This window comes from Delphinapterus leucas, chromosome 13, assembly GCF_059928025.1.
Source record: "Delphinapterus leucas isolate spDelLeu-1000000601 "Yukka" chromosome 13, BTC_Dleu_Yukka2, whole genome shotgun sequence".
NCBI classification, from domain to species: domain Eukaryota; kingdom Metazoa; phylum Chordata; class Mammalia; order Artiodactyla; family Monodontidae; genus Delphinapterus; species Delphinapterus leucas.
In genome coordinates, this window is record NC_143141.1 from 55,877,035 (window position 1) to 55,895,538 (window position 18,504).

At 55.9% G+C, this 18,504-nt stretch overlaps 1 protein-coding gene across 5 annotated transcripts in view; it reads right to left on the minus strand.

Moving 5' to 3' along the window:
* The window catches only part of TTC7A (tetratricopeptide repeat domain 7A), a 122,030-nt gene that overhangs the window by 17,900 nt on the left and 85,626 nt on the right, over window positions 1-18,504 (minus strand). For all 5 annotated transcript variants that reach the window (XM_089923198.1, XM_089923195.1, XM_022573909.3 and 2 more), the window contains 3 exons: window positions 7,850-7,966; window positions 4,288-4,385; window positions 2,459-2,593 (listed from right to left, as the gene is read on the minus strand). In XM_089923198.1, the coding sequence (XP_089779324.1) occupies window positions 2,459-2,593; window positions 4,288-4,385; window positions 7,850-7,966 (350 nt within the window). The remainder of the gene's footprint in view (window positions 1-2,458; window positions 2,594-4,287; window positions 4,386-7,849; window positions 7,967-18,504) is intronic.

The following is an 18,504-nucleotide window of genomic DNA, read 5'->3' on the forward strand; positions in this document are numbered from 1 at the left end:
AGGCCCTCTGTGAGGCCCCAGAAAGGAAGGGGGACCACCAGAGCTAAAAGGGCAGGGGCCCCCAGGGCAGGAGAGAAGGTTAGACCCTAAAAAGGATACACCTTGAGCCCCAGGGGGGTCCCCAAAACTGTCCCCTAAAGGAACTAAGCAGTTCCCCATGGAGCAAACCCTCAAGACATATGGATGCCCAGAAAAAAGGAGAAGGAAGGGTGGGGGAGGAGGAATGAGAGAGAAGAGCAGGGGGCCGGAAGGGAGAAAGGCCGGGAGAGTAACACAGAGAACGCAAAGGTCTGAAGGGATTTTTCGGGTTGGTCTGAGACCCTCCACCCCTGGGATGCAGCGAGGGGCACCGTTTTCCTCAGGCCACACAGATGTCAGGGCTGTACGGGCCTGGGCTCCCGGCTTCCTGCCCCGGGAGCACTCTCCTCACGGACTCAGGAGGAGGGGCTGACGGGCAGAGAGGAGGAAAGAAGGGCAGGCAGGAGCAAAGGAAAAGAGGCCATGGGAAGCGGGCACAGAAGGCCGGAGGGAGAAGGGCAGGGAGCTGGGAAAGAATGGAGAGTGGAGGAAGATAAGGGAAGAATGAGGAGGAAAGAAGGAAACAAGAATTAGAGGAGCCTGTCGGACCAAGGGTCAGACGTAGCTTCCGTCTCAACTGTATCTTTATAATAAATACGCTCTTTAGACACAGCCCTGACGGCCCTACCCCAGGTCCCCAGTCTGCCCAGCCGACAGCAGGGGTAGCTTCCACCTTCGGGGCCACCTAAAGAGCCAGGGCAGCCCAGACAGTGTGGATCTGCCATTTGGGAGCTGGGACTCGGGCTAACTTCCCCTGACCCAGGGAAAGCCCACAGCCGCCTGTGAGCCCCTGGACCTCCAGGGCAGGGGAACTCTCCCTACACCTATTTCCCTCTCTCTAGCACGTTGTTAGCTCCCAGAGACATGAGCTTCAGTGAGAGAGAAAGGTGCGCCATCCTGCCCTTCTGGAAGGCATCTCTTGACACTCAGGATCCTGGAGCATCTATGGGGCCGGGTGCCTCTCCCATTTTCACACGAACCCACTGGCAAAGAGGCAACATTTTTGAAACTCATCTCTCGGGTGGAAACCCTCTGTGAGGCTTCTCACATCAGACTGGAATGGGAAAGAGGCTTTGCAGAGGGAGGGGGGGAGAATGACAGTTGGGAGATGAAGGATATAACGTTAACCGACCTAAGACTGGGTTAATGACGGAACTTACTGCCAAAAACAGACTGGGATGCAATTTATCTTGAACCAGACTAAGGCCTTGATTGTTATCCCTCTGGATTTTTCAAAGTTCCTCTTCCTACTTCAGATGTAACAAGCTGACGGTGGAGCACAGCCCCATATCCCTAGCGTCCTAAGGGAGCCTGATGTGCTAACTGGGGCAATATTTGCATTATTAACATGCTTCCCGGTCTAGTCTTTCTGTGAATCCTGGTCCAACTTTTCCCCCCCAGATTTAGAGCCTGTGGAGGGGAGAGCGGGGGCATCCTGCATACTAATGTGTCCATATGTGAAATCCATGCAGCGGGGAACCTTAGATCCTCAATCAACAAGCACATTCTAACTCTGACTTGCAAAATCCGCAGGTCCCAGGAACGGAATATCTACTTTGCCTCCTCTCCATCTGCCCTCGGGGCTATAGGCACCACCCCCTTGCTGGAGACGGGGCAGACAGGAAGGTAATGAGTAAAAGGTGAGGAGCTTCACTCCTGGGTCAAGGGAGCGTGTTGGCCTGGTGCATTTTTAGGATTCCACTTATCCTACCGCCGCCTTCTTTCTTTTGCTGCTGCCACTCTATCTCATTCAGGTACATCTCCGGCCTTGATTCTCTCTTTTTTCACTCTAATCCACCTCTCACACCACTGTGGGGTTAAATTTTCTATCACTTCAGCGAGTCACTCCTTAGCATCCCTTAGCCAAACATCAAGGAACCTCACCGCTGGGGGTACCACGCTGCCTCTGCCTCTACCGTCATTATAGTGGACAGGACAGAAGCCCAGAACCATTTACCGAGCACCTACTATGTGCTAACTGCTTGACACACACTAGCTCATTTTAGATCAGGACAGGCAGTAAGTGAGCCGTGCAACTCTGAAGCTGCCGGCCTCCCCAATACTAACAGACCATCAAACTCCATGGTGGCAACGGTGCCCACTAGCTGTCAAGAGAGATTGTCACCCGAATGGCAACCCTAGGGTTACCAGCCCTCTGCCTTCAACGAACTTGACCACCAGGCCTCGCTTTCTTGGGGCCAGCACATCTCACCTCTGCTCTAGCTCTCCCATGAGTTCTCGGGGGTTTGAGTCCTAACTAGTTTTCCTCAGGACACAGCTCCCCGAACTTGGGCTGCCAGGGCAGACCCGGAGGAGCCAGAGGGGGCCCTGGTGGCCCGCAGGCAGGGGGCTGGGTGTCACTGGGGCTGGGGACACTCACCAGCCTGGAGCCATATCTGTTCCAGCGTGGTCCACAGCTGCATGGGGCCCTGCTTCAGAACCGAGCTGGGCACGGTCAGCTCCGACATGGCCTCCTCCAACCGGGAGGCTGCGATGGACGACGCCCGCCGAGAACCTGCAGAGCAAGGTGGGAGGGGCTGAGCCACAGAGTCCGAGTGCCCCACCGCAGGCCCCAGGACAGAGGCTGCGCAGCCCCTCGGGACCGACAGGGCAGGGCAGCCTGGCCCAGCAGCCGCTAAACAGCGCACAGACCCACTAGGAGGGGCCCACCTCCTACCCTCACCCAGGCCGGAGAGAGGAGCTTTCTGAGGGGCAATCAGGCGGTGAGCCCACTTCTAGGAGTTAATCACTAGGGAAGAACACCATGAATGTCGGCAACTGTGGGCATTCTACCACTGCCTGGGATACCGAAGACAGAAATGGCCTGACTGTCTGCCAACTGGGATTGATTAAAAGTAAGTGAGAGTATAATCATACAAGACTATGCAGTCATTAAAATAGCGATGCATAAATATGGGTATCGATGCAGAAAGAGGCTGACATTACACAGTTTGGTACAAAGAAGCAGATTGCAAAAGAGTATGATCACATTTTTACAAACAAGAAAATACGGCCATGTTTCCGCAAGTCTGAAAGGCCATTTATTAAGGACTGAGTGATGAACTGACAGATGACTTTTCCTTTCTTCCTTTTACGTTTTTACGTTCTGTTTTCACAAGTGCCTATTATTTCTTGATAGAAAGGTCCCATTGGTGGTTGGGCTGTGAAGGATCCTTGGGTAGCAGATCAGGCCAGACCCTGTGCCCTCTGGAGAACTTCTCCATGTGGCAGTTCGGAGTGACATGGGTCCCTGTCCAGGATATATAAGCCGCTGACATTTACAATTCACGTGCAGGTGAAATGCGAGCACTTTTCCCCCTCTCTCTCAGAGGCAGTAAAGGCTCCAATAAACTCAGACCTCAGGGCAAACCACACATGATTTCAGTTTATAAGGCGGGTGTATACAGAGTCCTAATAACCTTGTCCAGGGTCCTTCCCTCTCTAACTGCAAGGAAGCTACACTCTCCGTCACCACTGCTTCCTTGGAGTCCGCAGCTCCACGTCCAGCCCAGCAACCCTCAGACCTGCCTCTCAAGTCAGGTGCTGGGCGTGGCTTCGGAAATCAGCTCCATCACTTGACAACGAAGGCACAACTTGATTCACCGCCACAGGAGTGGAAAAGATGAGCAATGCCACCAAACACAGCTCCCTGATGCTTCCATTCCCGTGACTAATTCTGCTTGTGTTTTTAAGGAAGGTGTTTGCTTTAATCAGGTCCTGGGTTAAAACATGTAAGTTTGCAGATCCCGAACTTGTTTGAATTTCACAAGTCGTGGACGTCAGGATGAGTTTTTCCAGGAAACGACAGTCAGCTTTGGGTCTGCAGTTGTAAACAGAAGCTCAGCCCTTCCTTTCTACTCGATGGATCTACGGTGGACATTATCACGGCAGACCTTGGCCTGGAGCTTTCCTAAGGGGAAACGGTTTCCGTGCTCCACAGCGCCCTCTCCACCCCAGTCTCCCCCACTCTCTTCACTCCCCACACAGGGGGTGGGGTCCTTCGCTCGCCTACGCCAGCTGCCCACTTCCCGCCCCAGGGCCAGCAGCCATCCAGCCAAGATGGGCCCTAAAGAGGCCCGAGGTAGCACAGGCCCCTTAGCACAGCGGCTGGCAGGAGGTGGGGTGGGTTTGACCAGGCGGGTAGATGCTCAGGCTGGGAGAGGGAGCTGTGGGCTCACGTGGACGGCTGCCCACAGGGCACATTCTTACCGGAGTCTGCATCGTGGGCATCGGGCAGAGTCAAGTGCATGCCACTCTGCTTCTTCAGTGTGAGGCCCTCGGCGAGGCTGCCATCCTTCTCCAGGCCTCTGGAAGGTAAGGGAGGGCCAGGCCCCGGTGAGGAGGAGGGGGATGGCATGGAGAATGAGGGGAGCCTTATGCTAGGCAGGCTCTGGGGCTGAAGAGTTCAGGCCCGAGAACGGAGCCAAAGACCACTAGGAAGGATGGAGACAACCAGAGCAGCAGGCCAGATCGGAGCTCAGGCTTGGGATTCTAGAATCTGGCTCACCCCAGATGCTAAACCGACATGTTAGTCCTGATCACACACAGGCACAGGGTGCCCGCGGTGTGCCTGTGGGGCCGTCAGCCTCCTCACTATTCCCTGACGCTGCCACATCTTGTTTCCAAAGCTACATGCTTACTCATACCGCTGCCTCCAAGCATGTTCTCGCCGCTCTCGGTCCACCCAAACCCCGCATTGTTTAGAACCCAGCCCGAGGGCCAACATCCATCTAGAGGTCTCCTGTGGCTCCCCTGCCCTCACGCTGCCTTCCCTCTCTGCTCTCCATCAGCGTGGATCCCAGCACCACGTACGCCGAGGATGAGAACCTCTCCCATCCATCTATTCCCTCTTCTACTTTTCGTTACCCTCTCAACGTCTAGCAGAGAGCCACAGGCACTGTGGACTGGCTTCCAAGGGAAGCCTGGTTTTGCAGCCCCCTACCTTCCAGGGAAGGGAGGCCCAGATGCCGCTCCCTGCCTCAGGTTCCCCCTCCCCGGGGCTGCCAGGGTGGCCCCAGAAGAGCCAGAGGGGGCCCGAGGGTGGGAGATAAACAAGCCCCGCCAATTCCCCGCGTCCCTGCAGCTCCCACAGGGCTAGGGAGGCTCCTCTTTTCTCAAGAGTGGGGATGCGGGGGGACCACCAGCTCAGAAAGGCAGCACAACTGGCTGTGCCCACCCTGAAGCACACACAGCCCCCAGGCAGCCCCTGCCCCCCTGCTGGGGGGGGGCGGTCTGTGGCCTTGAACCTGCTGGTTGGGGAAGCTTAGAGGACTGAGGCGGAAAGGGCAGGAGAGGAGAAGGCAGGCCCAGCTGGGGGCCAGAGGCCTCCTCCCTTCAGAGGGGCACCAAGACGATGGTCCCACAAATAACGCCAGAGCCGGGGTATCCTTGCCATCCTAACTCCGGTTCACGTTGAACTTGGTTCTTTGGGTGCACAGCCATCTTTGTGGGCATTAGAGGAAACCATCCACAGAAACACAGTTGGTCGGGCTGGTTCCCACCTCTCACACCCCCTTCTCATTCCCGGGAGGCACCTGAGTGCAGGGCAAAAGAGCCAGGGACACTGGGGGAAAGCCACGGGGCTGCCCTCCTTAGCTATGTGAGCCTCGGCAAAGCTGCTTAACCTTTCTAGATCTTAGCCCTCTCTTCTTGAGATGATCACAGTTATTTTGTGCAGTTAATGAGCATGAGAATGTCCACCTCACGAGGTCGTTGTGAGGACTAAATGAGAACGTGGGCAGGTGCCCAGCCTGTGCTGGCCTGGAGCGGATGCACAGACACAGTTTCTCGTCCTGAAGCGGGCTCTCCTAGGGCTCCAGAAACAGCTCATCTTGGGGACCTCTTGTCTCCTGGTCCTAGGCCCCTACCCTGAAGAACCTGACAGCCAGATGGAAGGAGACAGTCCAAGTTGAGCGTTTAACAAAGACCCAGATGGAGAGAGGGCTGTGCTGGGCCATCAGAGGCCGGGCACTGGAGCCTCCTGGAGGGGCCGTGTGGGCTGGCGCCAGGCAGAGCAGAGGAAGGCGGCCAGGGAGCAGAGCGGAGGTGGAGCCGGCAGGGTGGGGTGGGGCAGGCCAGACCTTCAGGCTGTGGATTCTGGCCTTGATCCTTGATTGCCCCAGCCCAGATTTTACAAGCCCTAGTTTCTGCTCTGTGGCTCCAGGTTCAGAAAGAATGCTTCCTCTTCTTGGGCAAGCCTGGAGGGGACTGGATCCAACCCTTTGGTCCCAACAATTTGCCTGCAGGTAGCTGGCCGGGCTGAGCTCTGCTCCACCCTGGGTTGGTGGGGCCAGGGGCCGTTTGCCGGGGAGTTCCCCAGAGATGAGGCTGCGGGTGGTGACTTGAAAAGACCCCAAGGCAAACCCGACCGCCCCATCCTGGAGAGCACCTGACAGCTCCACAGCTCTGCTGCTCCCGCAGGGGTGGCACAGGCTAAGCCCTACACGCTGGAGATGAGGCTGCAGCTCAGAGGGGCCCCATCATGATCGCCTGGATGAGCAAGCAACTGGCCACCCCGCTAAGAGGCGCTCTCTGCCAGCTCTGGCGACAGCTCCTCTCTGCAAGGGGAGCCAGGCTGTGCACCTGCGGGACCTGTCACAGCCAGTGAGTGGCAGAGCGAGGGGCATCCAAATGTGGGCCCCCCTCACACCAGAGTCTGGCCCTCACCCTCACAGCACCCAGCTGCCAGGTGGGTCCCCATTTCCTTTCTGAAAAGTCCCTCACCCCAGAGCCTCCTGCTGACAGCTTCCACCCACCGGTCCTGTTGGGCCCTGGAATCTCCCAAGCCCAAAGGCCTGCAAAGAGAGGGCCGACCCTACCCTGACCAAGGATTTTATTCCATCAGATTATCCTGAGGCCTCCTCTGTAAATTGCACCTTTAGAGATATTCCTCTGGGGATTCTAAGAGGCTGCTGGGCTGCCAGGGTCCCTGTGAAAATACATATACCTACCAGAGTGGGGTCCCTTGAGGAGGTGACACAGCCAGACAAGGGGAGGAGGTGGTACCAAGGGACCGGGAAGGGGCAGTGCACCGCCCCACTTGGAAATGAGGCCCATTTCTGCTTTGGGCTGTATAGGCTGAGCCCAGGTGTCCCAGTAGGTCTGAGCAAAGACTTTCTGCAGATTCAGCCTGGACAAAAGTGCCCTGCTCTGGCCCAGGAGAATCCCAGAGCTTGGGCTGGGAATTGGAGAAGGAGATGGGATGTGTGGGGACAGTGGGTGAGTGGGGAGGAGTGGGGGGCCCTTTTAGAACTCAGCTTCCTCCTCCCCTCCTCTCCCAGCTTCCAAATGGAACCAGGAAAGAAGTGACAGGCTCCATAGGCTGGGGCTCCGGAGAGCCAGGTTCTAGCTCCACCGCTACCATTTACAGGAGTGGCTCTGGCATGAGTCCCAGTCTCTGAGTCCCAGTTTACCGCCTGGGGTGAGGTAAAATCTGACAGTGGGTAAGATAAAAGCCGCTGATGGGGGAGATGCTTAATAACGATTTCTCTTCCCTCTTACCCCTCTGAACTTTCCTAAACCTAAACCTAAACCTAAACTTTCCTTACCCCTCTGAAGTTTCCTAAACAGCCTCTTTCTGTCCTTCACAGAGGATTGTCAAAAGGTTAAAATTAGAGCAGGGATGTAAAAGGCCCCAGAAGCAGTAAGTCCCATTCCCTCATTCAAACATCCTCACCACCTCCACCCACCAGGCATCATGGCCACTCAGCTGTGTGCTGTTGCCTTGGCAACCACCACCTCCTAACTCCATCTGGAGGGACCCGCCACTCACCCCAGCTGGGAGAAGCTGTACAGGGTCTGCCACAGCCGCAGCATTTGTCTGCAGGTCACAAGGGCTTCCTCTGGGCCTTTCAGTATCTGCTCCAGCTTCACCTTGGTGAACATCAGGCTGTGGGGAGAGGGCACGGCAGTGAGAATGCCTGAGGGGGCCCCCTTCCCCCGGCTTTCCTCCCAGGGTGGAGCCCCAAGGGATTCTGCCCACCTCCCCAGCCCTTAGAAGGTAGAGTGCCCACAAGCACAGTGGCCTCAGCTGTATCCCTGGACCACGTGTTCTCTCTGTGCCTCAGTTTCTCCATCCTCTCTGCCAAAGCACAGAGCACTCTTCTGCATTCACCAGTGTCCCTGTCGCTCACGCTTGTCCCCTGATGGTGCACTATCCCGGCCAGCCTCTGAAGCACTGTCCAGGGTGGTTTCGGTCTTGCTTTCTTTGCCCCTCCTCTCCCTCCACACCCTCGGCTCTGCAGCATCCTCACTAAACACGTGCCTATCTTTTTACTTATATGGCCCACCAGGCCCACGACGGGGCTTTATATAAGAGACAGACCCAGGAGCAAACTTTGACTCAAGGAATGAGGCTAAGCAAGGGGCTGGTGAAAAGGTCACAGAAGGGCACAGGGTTCTGCTTTCCGCCTCGCCAGCAGGCAACAGGTGCTCAGTTAACATCTCCTAATTGAATGCAAACTGTATCCTGACCCTGTATACCTGAGGAGGGTCAGGTTTTACTCTGTCGAAGGATTCTTCCCTGGATAGCCCAAAATTGCCAGCCCTCCTTATACGTTCAATAGGATGAAAGTGACATGAAGTCTTATTCCGTCACCGCTTAGAATCTCTCTCAACCCCCAACCCTGAAGTCCTCTGGGGTAAAAGCAGTGGGGATGTGGCCCTGAGAAGGCCTGGGAAGAGAGAGAAAGTGCTGGTCCACCAGGAGGCAGGACGCAGGGCTGGCTGGCTGCCTCCCTCTGCCCAGGACACAGACAGACCGGCAGAACACTGGCTCAGCATGACCAGGATGGGGTCTGGATGCCCTGTGGTGCCAAGTGATAGATCTTTCACTGCTGGGGAGTCTGGGGTCCTGGGGAGGGTCAGGGCAGTGGCTGTTTACCCACACATATGGAAGTACTGCCATCTTTTTACCACGGGTGCTGCCAGCCACACTGATGCGCACCAGCCTGCGGAGAACCTGGCCGGGCCACCGAGGCCCAAACAAGGCTGCGACTCCTGGTTCTCTGTGGGTGGTGAGCGGTGACGCCCTTCCGTTCACGGCACTGCTTTTGGGCAAACCCGAGTATCAGGCCCTGAATTTGACTGCTGCCTGGTGGTGCTGCCGGCCCACCTGAGGGTGGCACACAGGCCCTCGCAGATCACAGAAGCCGAGTCCTGCGTTGGAGACAGGGTGCACCCCCATGACCGAGGCTGCAGCAGACAGCAGGCCCCACACTGGGAGGCCAGGCCTCCATCTGGGGGCTTCTCCCTCTGACCTTCCCCCTCAGTCAGGGCCCTGGCCTCCCCTGCTTGCACTGAGTCCTGGGCCTCCAGCCTCACAAAGGACTTGGATGGCTTCACTCCATTCCTTTCTTCTCACGCCTTGTTTTTCTCAGATTGTGACTTGTTGGAAGAGAATTAAAAGGGTGGAATTTGCCCCTTTTCGGTGGAGAGGGTTTGGGTTCTGGGCAAGTATTGTTTTTCTTCCTCACTTTCCCTGAAAAATCCACGTCCCTCTCTGCCCCTGCTCACAGGGTCGTCCCCACCACCACATGGCCTCTCCTCTCCTTTCTCATCCCTTCCCCCATGCTCAACTGTAAATCCCACCTCCCCCAGGAAGCCTTCCCAGACTCTCAGGATGTCCTGCACCCTCCTTAGAACATTTACTAACGAATCGCCCAGCAGGCCTACGAGGTCCAGAGGGCAGAAAGTGTGTCCCCTGCAGTGCAGACTGCATGGGCCTGGTGAGGAATGTGGTCTCAGTACCCCTGTGGGAGCTGCTGGGGACCCTGGTCTTGCCATCCCCACTCCCCTCTCCCGGACTCTCAAAAGGTCCAACACTCCACAAGTATTAGGAGCCTCTGCTTTAGGAACGTGAAATAGAAGACACAATTTCTGCCTTCAAGGTGACAATCAGTGCTAAAAATGAAAAATCGCCCAGAGAATCCAGGGCTGTATTTTTGGATCAGACTCAGTGCAAGGAAAGAACAGATGAGGGGTCTTGCCGGGGCTGGTGTTTGATGAAGAGGAGGGTGGGGTGGGATACAGTCGGGAGCTGGGGGAGGGAAGAGAAGCATGGGGGAGGGGGAGGGCCTGCGGCTGGAACAGGTGTTGGTGCGAGTGAAAGCTCCTCCCCCTGGAGGGTCGGGTCACCCGGGCTTAGTCCACTCCAAGGCTGCACCTCCCCTGGGCAGGGCCACTGGGAGCCGTCCCTGGGCAGACCAGCCCTGCAGCATTCCCCTGCTCCCAAATCCCCCCAGACAGGCCTCCTCTGCAGCTCGTCCCTCTCCGCCCCGTCCCTTCCCCCTACTGCTGCCTGCGCCCCTGAGAGCCAGCGGGGGTCCGTGGCAGACCTGGCCACACTGTGTGCCCGGAACAGAAGTGGCTGAATGCTGAGCTGGCATTACATTGACTTCTACCAACGCAGACCCTGACATTCCATTAGCATGAGTGACCCAGAGCGGAATTTCTCAACCCAACCACATCCTTTCTGGGCTGGGGCAAGCACTCCGACAGTCACACTCCGGTTGGATCCCTCACTCCCAGATCCTGGGAGGCTCCAGATTAGCTCCTGAGATTTCCTTGGTCTCGCAGTTCAGCGCTGCCAGAACCGTCCTCCTCAACAAGGGGCCCTGCCCCGACTGTCCGGGCCACCTTCCATTCCTGCCACCTCTCCCCATGACCTTGGGTACCTGTGGGCTGCTCACAGGGTATAAGCGGCTCCCTGCCGTGCAGGACAGGCTTTGTTTCACACTGTCGCCCCTGCTGGGGCTCACCCTTCCTCTCTGACATCTGGCCAACTCCTAACCAGATGTCACCCTCTGACCTTCTGTGCGTCCCCATGGGGGCTGCACCCCGCCCCAACCCCCACGGCCTTTACTACATCGTGGGGACTTAGTCATCCACACACAGCGGCCACGCCTCTAAGTCACCACTGAACTCTTTCCGCCTGGCAACGGGGATCAGCAAACAACCCCACTCCTTGCCACTCTTCTGAGACAACCAAACCACTGGTCTTGCTGGAGCACAGGTCTCCCTCTCTATCCCATCTGCCGGGATGGGTGGCCCAGTTCTTCACACAATGGTACGAGGAGGCTGGCAGTGCCCTAGGGTGCCACTGTGGCTGCTGGGGTCCACACCAACAGGCCAGAGCCTCATCAGAGCACTGTGCTTCGTGGATGGGGCCGTGTGGAGGCCGCTGCAGTGAGGGCTGGGGAACAGAGGGGGTGAGCCCGGGCTCCCCCCTCCCTTCAAACAGCCCAGCCCCTGGCATACCTGTTTTATATGCTGAATGAGTCTAAAATGTCATCGGAAGAAAGGATTCTGAGACTTAAAAAAAAAACCCACAATTTTAATCCAACGGTTCCAGTCCTTCTCCAAGAAGCGTGGCCACCCCTGCCCTTCTCTGAACGCTCAGGACAATCTTCAGTTAGCACTTACTCTCTCTCATATATGTATGTATGTATGTATGTATGTATGTATGTGTGTGTGTGTGCACACTTTTTTCTTTTTTGCCACATAGGCTTATGCTTTTAACAATGAAGATAAACTCATATCAAGCATTGAAAAATTCAAATACTCTAGAAACAGCCTGCAGCCAGTCCTGCCTATAGATGGCAAAACTACCATTTATCTCGTCCTGTGTCCTGCCGCATGTCCCCACCTGGATGACGACTGCCTGCAGGACAGGACCCTGCCTCCCTCTATGTCAGTGCCCTCCTCGCCTCCCCAGTGCCTGGCACAGAGCTGAGCACATGGTGTCCGCTTAGCTTAACACTATGAAAATGCGTGTTGTTACAACCCTCCAGCCACGCTCTGCGTCTCGCAATCCATGTTGAATCAGAGCCGGCTTGTGACAGCCCCACGTCCCGCTGCTGGCTCCTGGCTAGGAGGCAGGCGAGGAATCTGCTCACTGATGTCTCAGAACTGCAGAGAGGGCTGGACTCACACAGCCCACAAGCAAAGCGCTGGCTGATTCCACTTTAAGCTGTCCAGAAGCAAAGTTTCCCAGGGCCTGGGGAGGAACAGGGAGTTCTGGACGTGACATGAAAGCGTCTGGCCCCATGTGACTGAGGGTCTTCATCCCAGAGGACAGTCAGCCAGGCAGAGCCAACAGCACAACTGAGGAGAGTCTCTGAGACAGGAAGGCTGGGGTATTGGAATCTTGCAGCCCTCCAACGACCTGACAAAAGCCATTCCGGAAGAGGAATGGCCACGTTGCTGTCCTAACCCTGCACTGTAGCGTCACTCGGTAGACAGACACTGGCCCAGGAGTGAGAAACCCGAGCCAAAGTCCCAGCTTTGCTGCTACCCAGCTGGGCATGTCACAGGTTCCAAACCTGTGAAATAGGAGTGGAGTCTCTTGCCCTGTCTGCCCCAGGGACTCCTGCAGGATGAACTGTGATGACCCAGAAGCAGCAGCTGAGAAACCTACAGCTGTACTAAGTCCTTAAGCACAGGCCTGCCCAAGGCTCAGGGAAGGGATTCCTTTAAAAATGCAGGCCTAGCAGACCCCCAAAAGCAGTGTCCAGGCCAGGTGTCTCTGAAGGCTCTCAGAAAACCCCAGAGCTTCATGGCCTGTTCAGCAAGGCAGGTGGCACCTTTGGCTCCAGGTGGCTCCTGGGACCAAAGATGGGCATGAGAAAGGAAGAGGATCAGAGGGGAGGGACAGAGCCACAGCCAACCCGGTCGGGGTGAACGAACCTCGGCCGTGGCCTTGTCTTGCAAGCACCTTCCTGTTTTTTAAGATGTAGAATAAACACTGAGGTCTTTTAAGGCCGAACGCCTTTGCAGCGCCGCCATTGCATCTGAAGGCAGATGTGAAAGATGAGAGTTCTCTCTGGGGAAGGCGAAGGAGCAAGCGTCAGTGTAAACGCCATGCCCTCTGTCCCCGCTGCAGGGGTGAGGCTGCTGGGCTGCGGGGAGGAGAGTCCCGGGTCCTGGCACTCTGCGCACTCCAAAGGCTGAGGCATGTGCACCCTGTTCCTACCAAGGAGGCCCAGTGTAGCCGCAGGCCCACCCTCTAAGAGCGCACGCCCTCCCTCATGGCCACTGGAGCCTTGGCAGCCCACGCCGGCCACCTTCCGAGTCGCCTATATGGGTCAGCACCTGGGGCCAAAGACAGGTGCCCATCAGACCTGAACAGAGCCAGCCCCTGCTGAACCGTGAACGATCTCAGCCCTGTAGTCAGTCAGTCAGTCTGTCTGCATCTGGGCCAGCCCTCCTCCAGTGGGGGAAGAGAGACACCAGCGAGGTCAGCCTCTCTGGGTGTCGCCACAGGTCACTGGCTTTGCCAATCTTCGTGATAGCTCTGGCCAAGGGCTGATGATGGAGGTTCCCAGGGGAAAGCTCGGGTGGGCCTAGCACCCGCCTCCTCTCTCTCCTCCCAGTCCCCGCCTGGCTTGAACTCCTGGGCCAGGATCAGCCTGCTAATTATTTGTCAAAAGGATTAAGACTTGGAGCTATTCCCATTTGAGGCTAAGACAAATCATTTCTTTCCACTGCTGCAAAGAGGAACCATCTCAGGGTGGGCCTCCTCAGAACTGGGTGAGCATGAGCCTTTCCAAAACCTTTTTTTAAAAAAAAAGAATTATTTTGTAAACGGGGGATATTTTTGTGACAGCAGCTCTGGCTAAGCCAGCACTGTCCTGGGGTCAGAGGTTATCTCGTCCATCCCCCTCACCCAGGGCCTCCAACCATCTTCCCCGGTGTTCCCTCCCTGCTGCTCACCCCAGCACCCCACTCTCGGTGGCAGGGGGATGCTGGCAGAGCAGAGCTGGCTGCAGGGAGGGACATGGGCTGTGTGCGAGGCACGCACAACGGGCCCACGTTTTTACTTTCATGTTCCTTGAAAGAAGTTCCCTATAAAATTTACTCAGCATGTGCAATAAACACTTGAACACGATACCTGCTGTGTACCTGAGGGAAGCACCTCTGGCCCCTGACTCACTCCCCAGCAAACAGGAGGAGGTCGTGCTGAAACACGGCCTTTGGCATCAGGCAATGCAGGTACACCCAGGTCCCGCTGCTTCCTAGCAGGTGCCTTCAGCTCTCTGAGCTCTACCGGATGTTGGTCAAATAGGGACGGTAACGGCACCACCAAGCAGGGCTGTCGGGAGGACTAAGGGCAACAGAAACTGTCAAGGCAGCCAGCCCCGGTGCACAGCCACCCCTCAAGAAAGGTCAGCCCTCATCCTGAGACCGCTCCATCATTACCGGTCTTTCCTACCAGACCCTGCGCTCGGAGCAGAACCACGTCTTTCTTATTTCTGTCTTCCCAGTGCCTCACCTAATGTCACTCAACAAATCTTTGTTGGATAACAGAAGAAGAAAGTTGAGTCACAAGGACTCACGGAGGCCTGGAAAGCTGTGGGGTCCCCATGACCAGGAACCAAGGAAACAAAGCTGCAGAGCCTCCTGCAGAAACTCTCTCCTCTGGTCCCACTGCCCCGTGTGTGCGTTCCGGGGCCCTGGTTTCTGGCTCCTGGCCCTCTGTAGTGGGGGAGAGGGTGGCGGCAAGTATGGCGAATGCACAAAAGGGGTATTATCTCTTTAAAGGACGGTAATTAGTAATTCCAGCTGATGGCTGTGCTGCATTGTTTTAATGAAGAGTTCTATTTTTATAGAAAACACATAATTGGGTGGAAAAAGCAGGCTATTCTGAGTCAGGCGGCCACGCCTCTGGAAAGTCTAACTCCTCAGCCGGGAGGCCAGAGCCTGCATGCAGCGTGGGCTTCTACAGGAAGTGGGTCTTGTCCCGGAAAACGGGGCCCAAGTCTGATGACCCAAGTTCAAATCCCAGCTTCCCTTCTTGTAGCCATGTACCCTCTGGCCAGTCATTTCAACTTCTCAGAGCTTCAGTTTCTTATCCGTAAAATGGGAATGACGGTATCACTACACCCTGGGGGCTGTTATGAGCAAACAACGCACATAAAAGGCCTAGCACTTCATAAACGGTCCAGTCCACGTATGACCTGTCATCACTACTTACCTAGCCCCTATCACGTACAGTTGCTTACTTAAGCCCTCTGTGCCTCTGTTTTCCTCATCTGGAAAGTGGGAGTAACGATAGTTCCTCCACCTCCCACAGCTGCTGAGGGATTAGATGAGTTACTGCACGGAAACTGCTTAAGCAGTGCCTGGCACAGAGCAAGCACCGGGTGTTGTTATTCTGTTATTATTGAAGCACTCGGGGTTCAAGCGCACCAGGGCTGTTCAGTCAGTCAGCTGCCTCGGGTTCTAGTCCCTGCTTTGCCACTCATCAGCTTTCTGACCTTGAGAGACCCTCTAACTCTCCCGTCAGTTCCGTTACCTTTAGAGTAGGAGGGTTGTAAAGACCAAAAAGTAAATCAAACCAAAGCAACGACCAAACAGGGTTAAGGGGTATGAGAGTGCTCTGAGGGCTGTAAGAGCCAACATCCCCATGTGTTCCCTTCCCTCCTTCCAGAGCAACGAACAAAACAGCTCCTACGGTCTACCCATCGGGGGGTCCAGTGGTGTGCTGGGTGTCCAGCTGTGGGTTCCCTACAGGTAGGAAGGGGAGGCAGAGGACAGGCCATAATCTCTGCCCCAAAGGTGCTTCCACACTCTCGGGGAAGCTCAAGAAACACATCCAAGGCCATTAGGAAACGAAACAGAAGAAGAGAATCAGACACTCAGTTGAGTGGTTCAGCTCTGAGTACAGGAGCTTCAAGGCAAAGTGGAGCCCAAGGGGAGTCTCTGAGGATGGGCAGGATTTGGAAGCAAGGCGAGGTAAGCTAGGCGAGGTAAGGAAGCAAGGCGAGGTAAGGTACTCCTTGGGGCTGGACTGGCAGGGACAGGTCTGAAGGCCTGGAGGTGGGGCTCAGGGAGAAGGGGAGGGGCAGCCCGTATATGAGTAGGAACCAGCCACTCCCTCGCCTCCAAGGGCTGTCATCACCTGGCTCTCACCCTGGCCAGGGAAGTGCTGAAGGACACAGGTCTCAGGCTCCTCTAAATGCCATGCCTCTGGGAGAGGCTCCACCAGGGCAATTACCTGACGAAGCTCACACACCTGCTCGTTGAGGATATTATTTTAAAGCTCTAACAGGAGGGACCCCCCCAAAAGGGAGGGGGCCGCAGTCAGGCCCATCTTTATTACCTTCCCATAGACTAATCCCTAACTTGCAAGGGACACCTATGGCAGCTTTTCTTAGCCCTAAAAAACCAGTAATTTTTCCTTGGCTCTGGAGGATTACACTGACTCATATCCCCCAGCCTTTTAAGGTTCACACTGATCCTCTACCTCTTAATGAATTCATTCAATGTGATCCGACGTTTAAAATCGACAGCCCATAAGCTTCCACATCCAGGAGTTAGCGCCTTGTTGCTTCAAAAGCTCTGGCCCACCCGCAGAACAGCCACCTGCGCCCATGGCACCCCCGGCCTTATCTGTGCTGACCGATGGCTGGCCCAGCTTCCCTCAGCTGCAGGTCACCTCCGGTTACCTCCAGGTGACTCTCCAAACACAATTCTTGACCTTGAACGATATGAACACAAACCACACAGAGCCATTCCATAACCATTTTGGGGTGGAAGAACTTCCGGAAAGCACGTCCTTAGATGGAACAAAAGTTGGCTCCCAGCCAGGTATAAGACACCAAGAAGCAAACACCTTGGTCTTGGTCTATAATCTCTGCCCAGTGAGCAGGCCTGGGGACCTGAAGACCACCCACTGCAGAGGGGAGGCCAGCCCTACTTCATGGGCACAAATTCGCCTCGAGCCCTCTCCCAGGGGCAGAAAGGCTGGGCCACTCTTGCTTGAAAGCCAAGGGCCCCAGGCCACAGTGCCTGCCACCAGAAAATGTTCATAGGCGTGAGGATCAGGGAGCAAAGAGCGGAAACGGCTTTGAAACAAAGAATTCCTTCTGGAGAAACCTGCAAATATCTGTCTTCCTTCCTTTCCTTCTTCTTCCCCAAACAAAATAACCTCGATCATCTGCCCTCCTAGGTGGAGTGTCAGCAGAAGGCTACAGGGAGGCTGAAGACTCTCCGACCGCAGTGTCGCGTGGAGTGAGGTTTCAGGAGGGCTCCAAAGAGCCACCCGCGAAGGGAAATGCTGAATGTCAGACTAGCTTCGCCGATGAGGAACTGACCTTTGGGGAAGAGTGTGCCGGTGCCAGTGATTATGTCTGGTTTAACACTTCCCTCCACCACATGGCCTGCAAGCTTACCCCATAGCTCCTGTCCTCATCAGGGGATGTGGCAGCCAAAAATGTTTCATGAACCCGGCAAAGTGATAAACTACGTTTGTGCTAATACCTTTGATTCCAGCCCCCTCGCTGGAGTGCTGGTATTTTAAGCGTCCCTTTGATCTACTCCAAGTCCCTAATAAGAACCATCCAATAAACACGCTGGGTTTAAGTCAGAGACATTAACAGAAGCCCCAGGACTCTGATCCCTTCTGCTCAGTGGAATGCACCACTAGAAATTTATCACATGCAACCTGAGAAAAAGGTGAGGCAGGCCAGGGAGAGATCAGAGGGGTCCCCTCGAGGCCAGCTTGGCCTTGGCTGGATTCAGTCACGGTCTGGCCCCAGCTAATGCCTAGTTCTCAGCTCAAACATTTTCCAAAACAGCCCAGGTTTCCTGGGGGAGATGCTGTGACCGGTTCCATTTGCTTACAAGTGGTGAGCTCCGGCTTGTCAAGAGGGCCATACAGCTCCTGCTCTGGGGAGAGCTCCCTAGCCCTCCGACACCCCTCCCCCCAGGACCTTCCAAGGCCCCCAGGACCTGGGCTGGGCTGGCCAGAAACCCAAGAGGGGTGGGAGGGGAAGGGAAGGGCAAACCAGTTTGCTCCTTTTCTGTCAGCCCAAGAGCCTGGGCTTGCAAAACCCGTCTGGCAGGCTGCCAGGTCTGGGGTGGGAGCAGTGACTGACAGGCTGGTTATTGGAAAGCTCCCATCATTAGCCCAGGAATGTTGTTTGGTTACTACGGCGACCTCCCCTACAAGCGGCCTGACTAAAGCACAAGGAATCTGTTACCTAAAACCAGCGCCCCACGGAGCCCATGGCTTCAGGGACCAAGCTTAACAGTGGCCTGTTCCCCGTGACCCTCCCGGCTGAGCCTCCCAATCCCAGGACTGGGGAAGGGACCAGCAAAGGCATCTCCAAGCTTGCTGTGGGGATCTCTTGCATTCTGAGGCCTGGCCTGGCTCGGAACCCAGGTGCAAATAGGGAGCCTGCTGCCCCCTTGAGGCCCCCGGCAAACTGGCCAGCAACGGCCAGGCCAGCACATGTGTCCAGGGCTCCGTCGGAAGCCCTCAGGATTTCAGGAAGCTGCTCGGGTGTCTGGTTCCCACCGTGCCAGGTTCCCACTGTCCCCGCAGGCCCATCAGTCTCTGCCTCACCACGTTTCTGCCTTTTTAAACTCAAGCTCCATTAACTAAAGGTCACCCCACAGCTTGGAAATCAAGATTCTCTTTGCTTT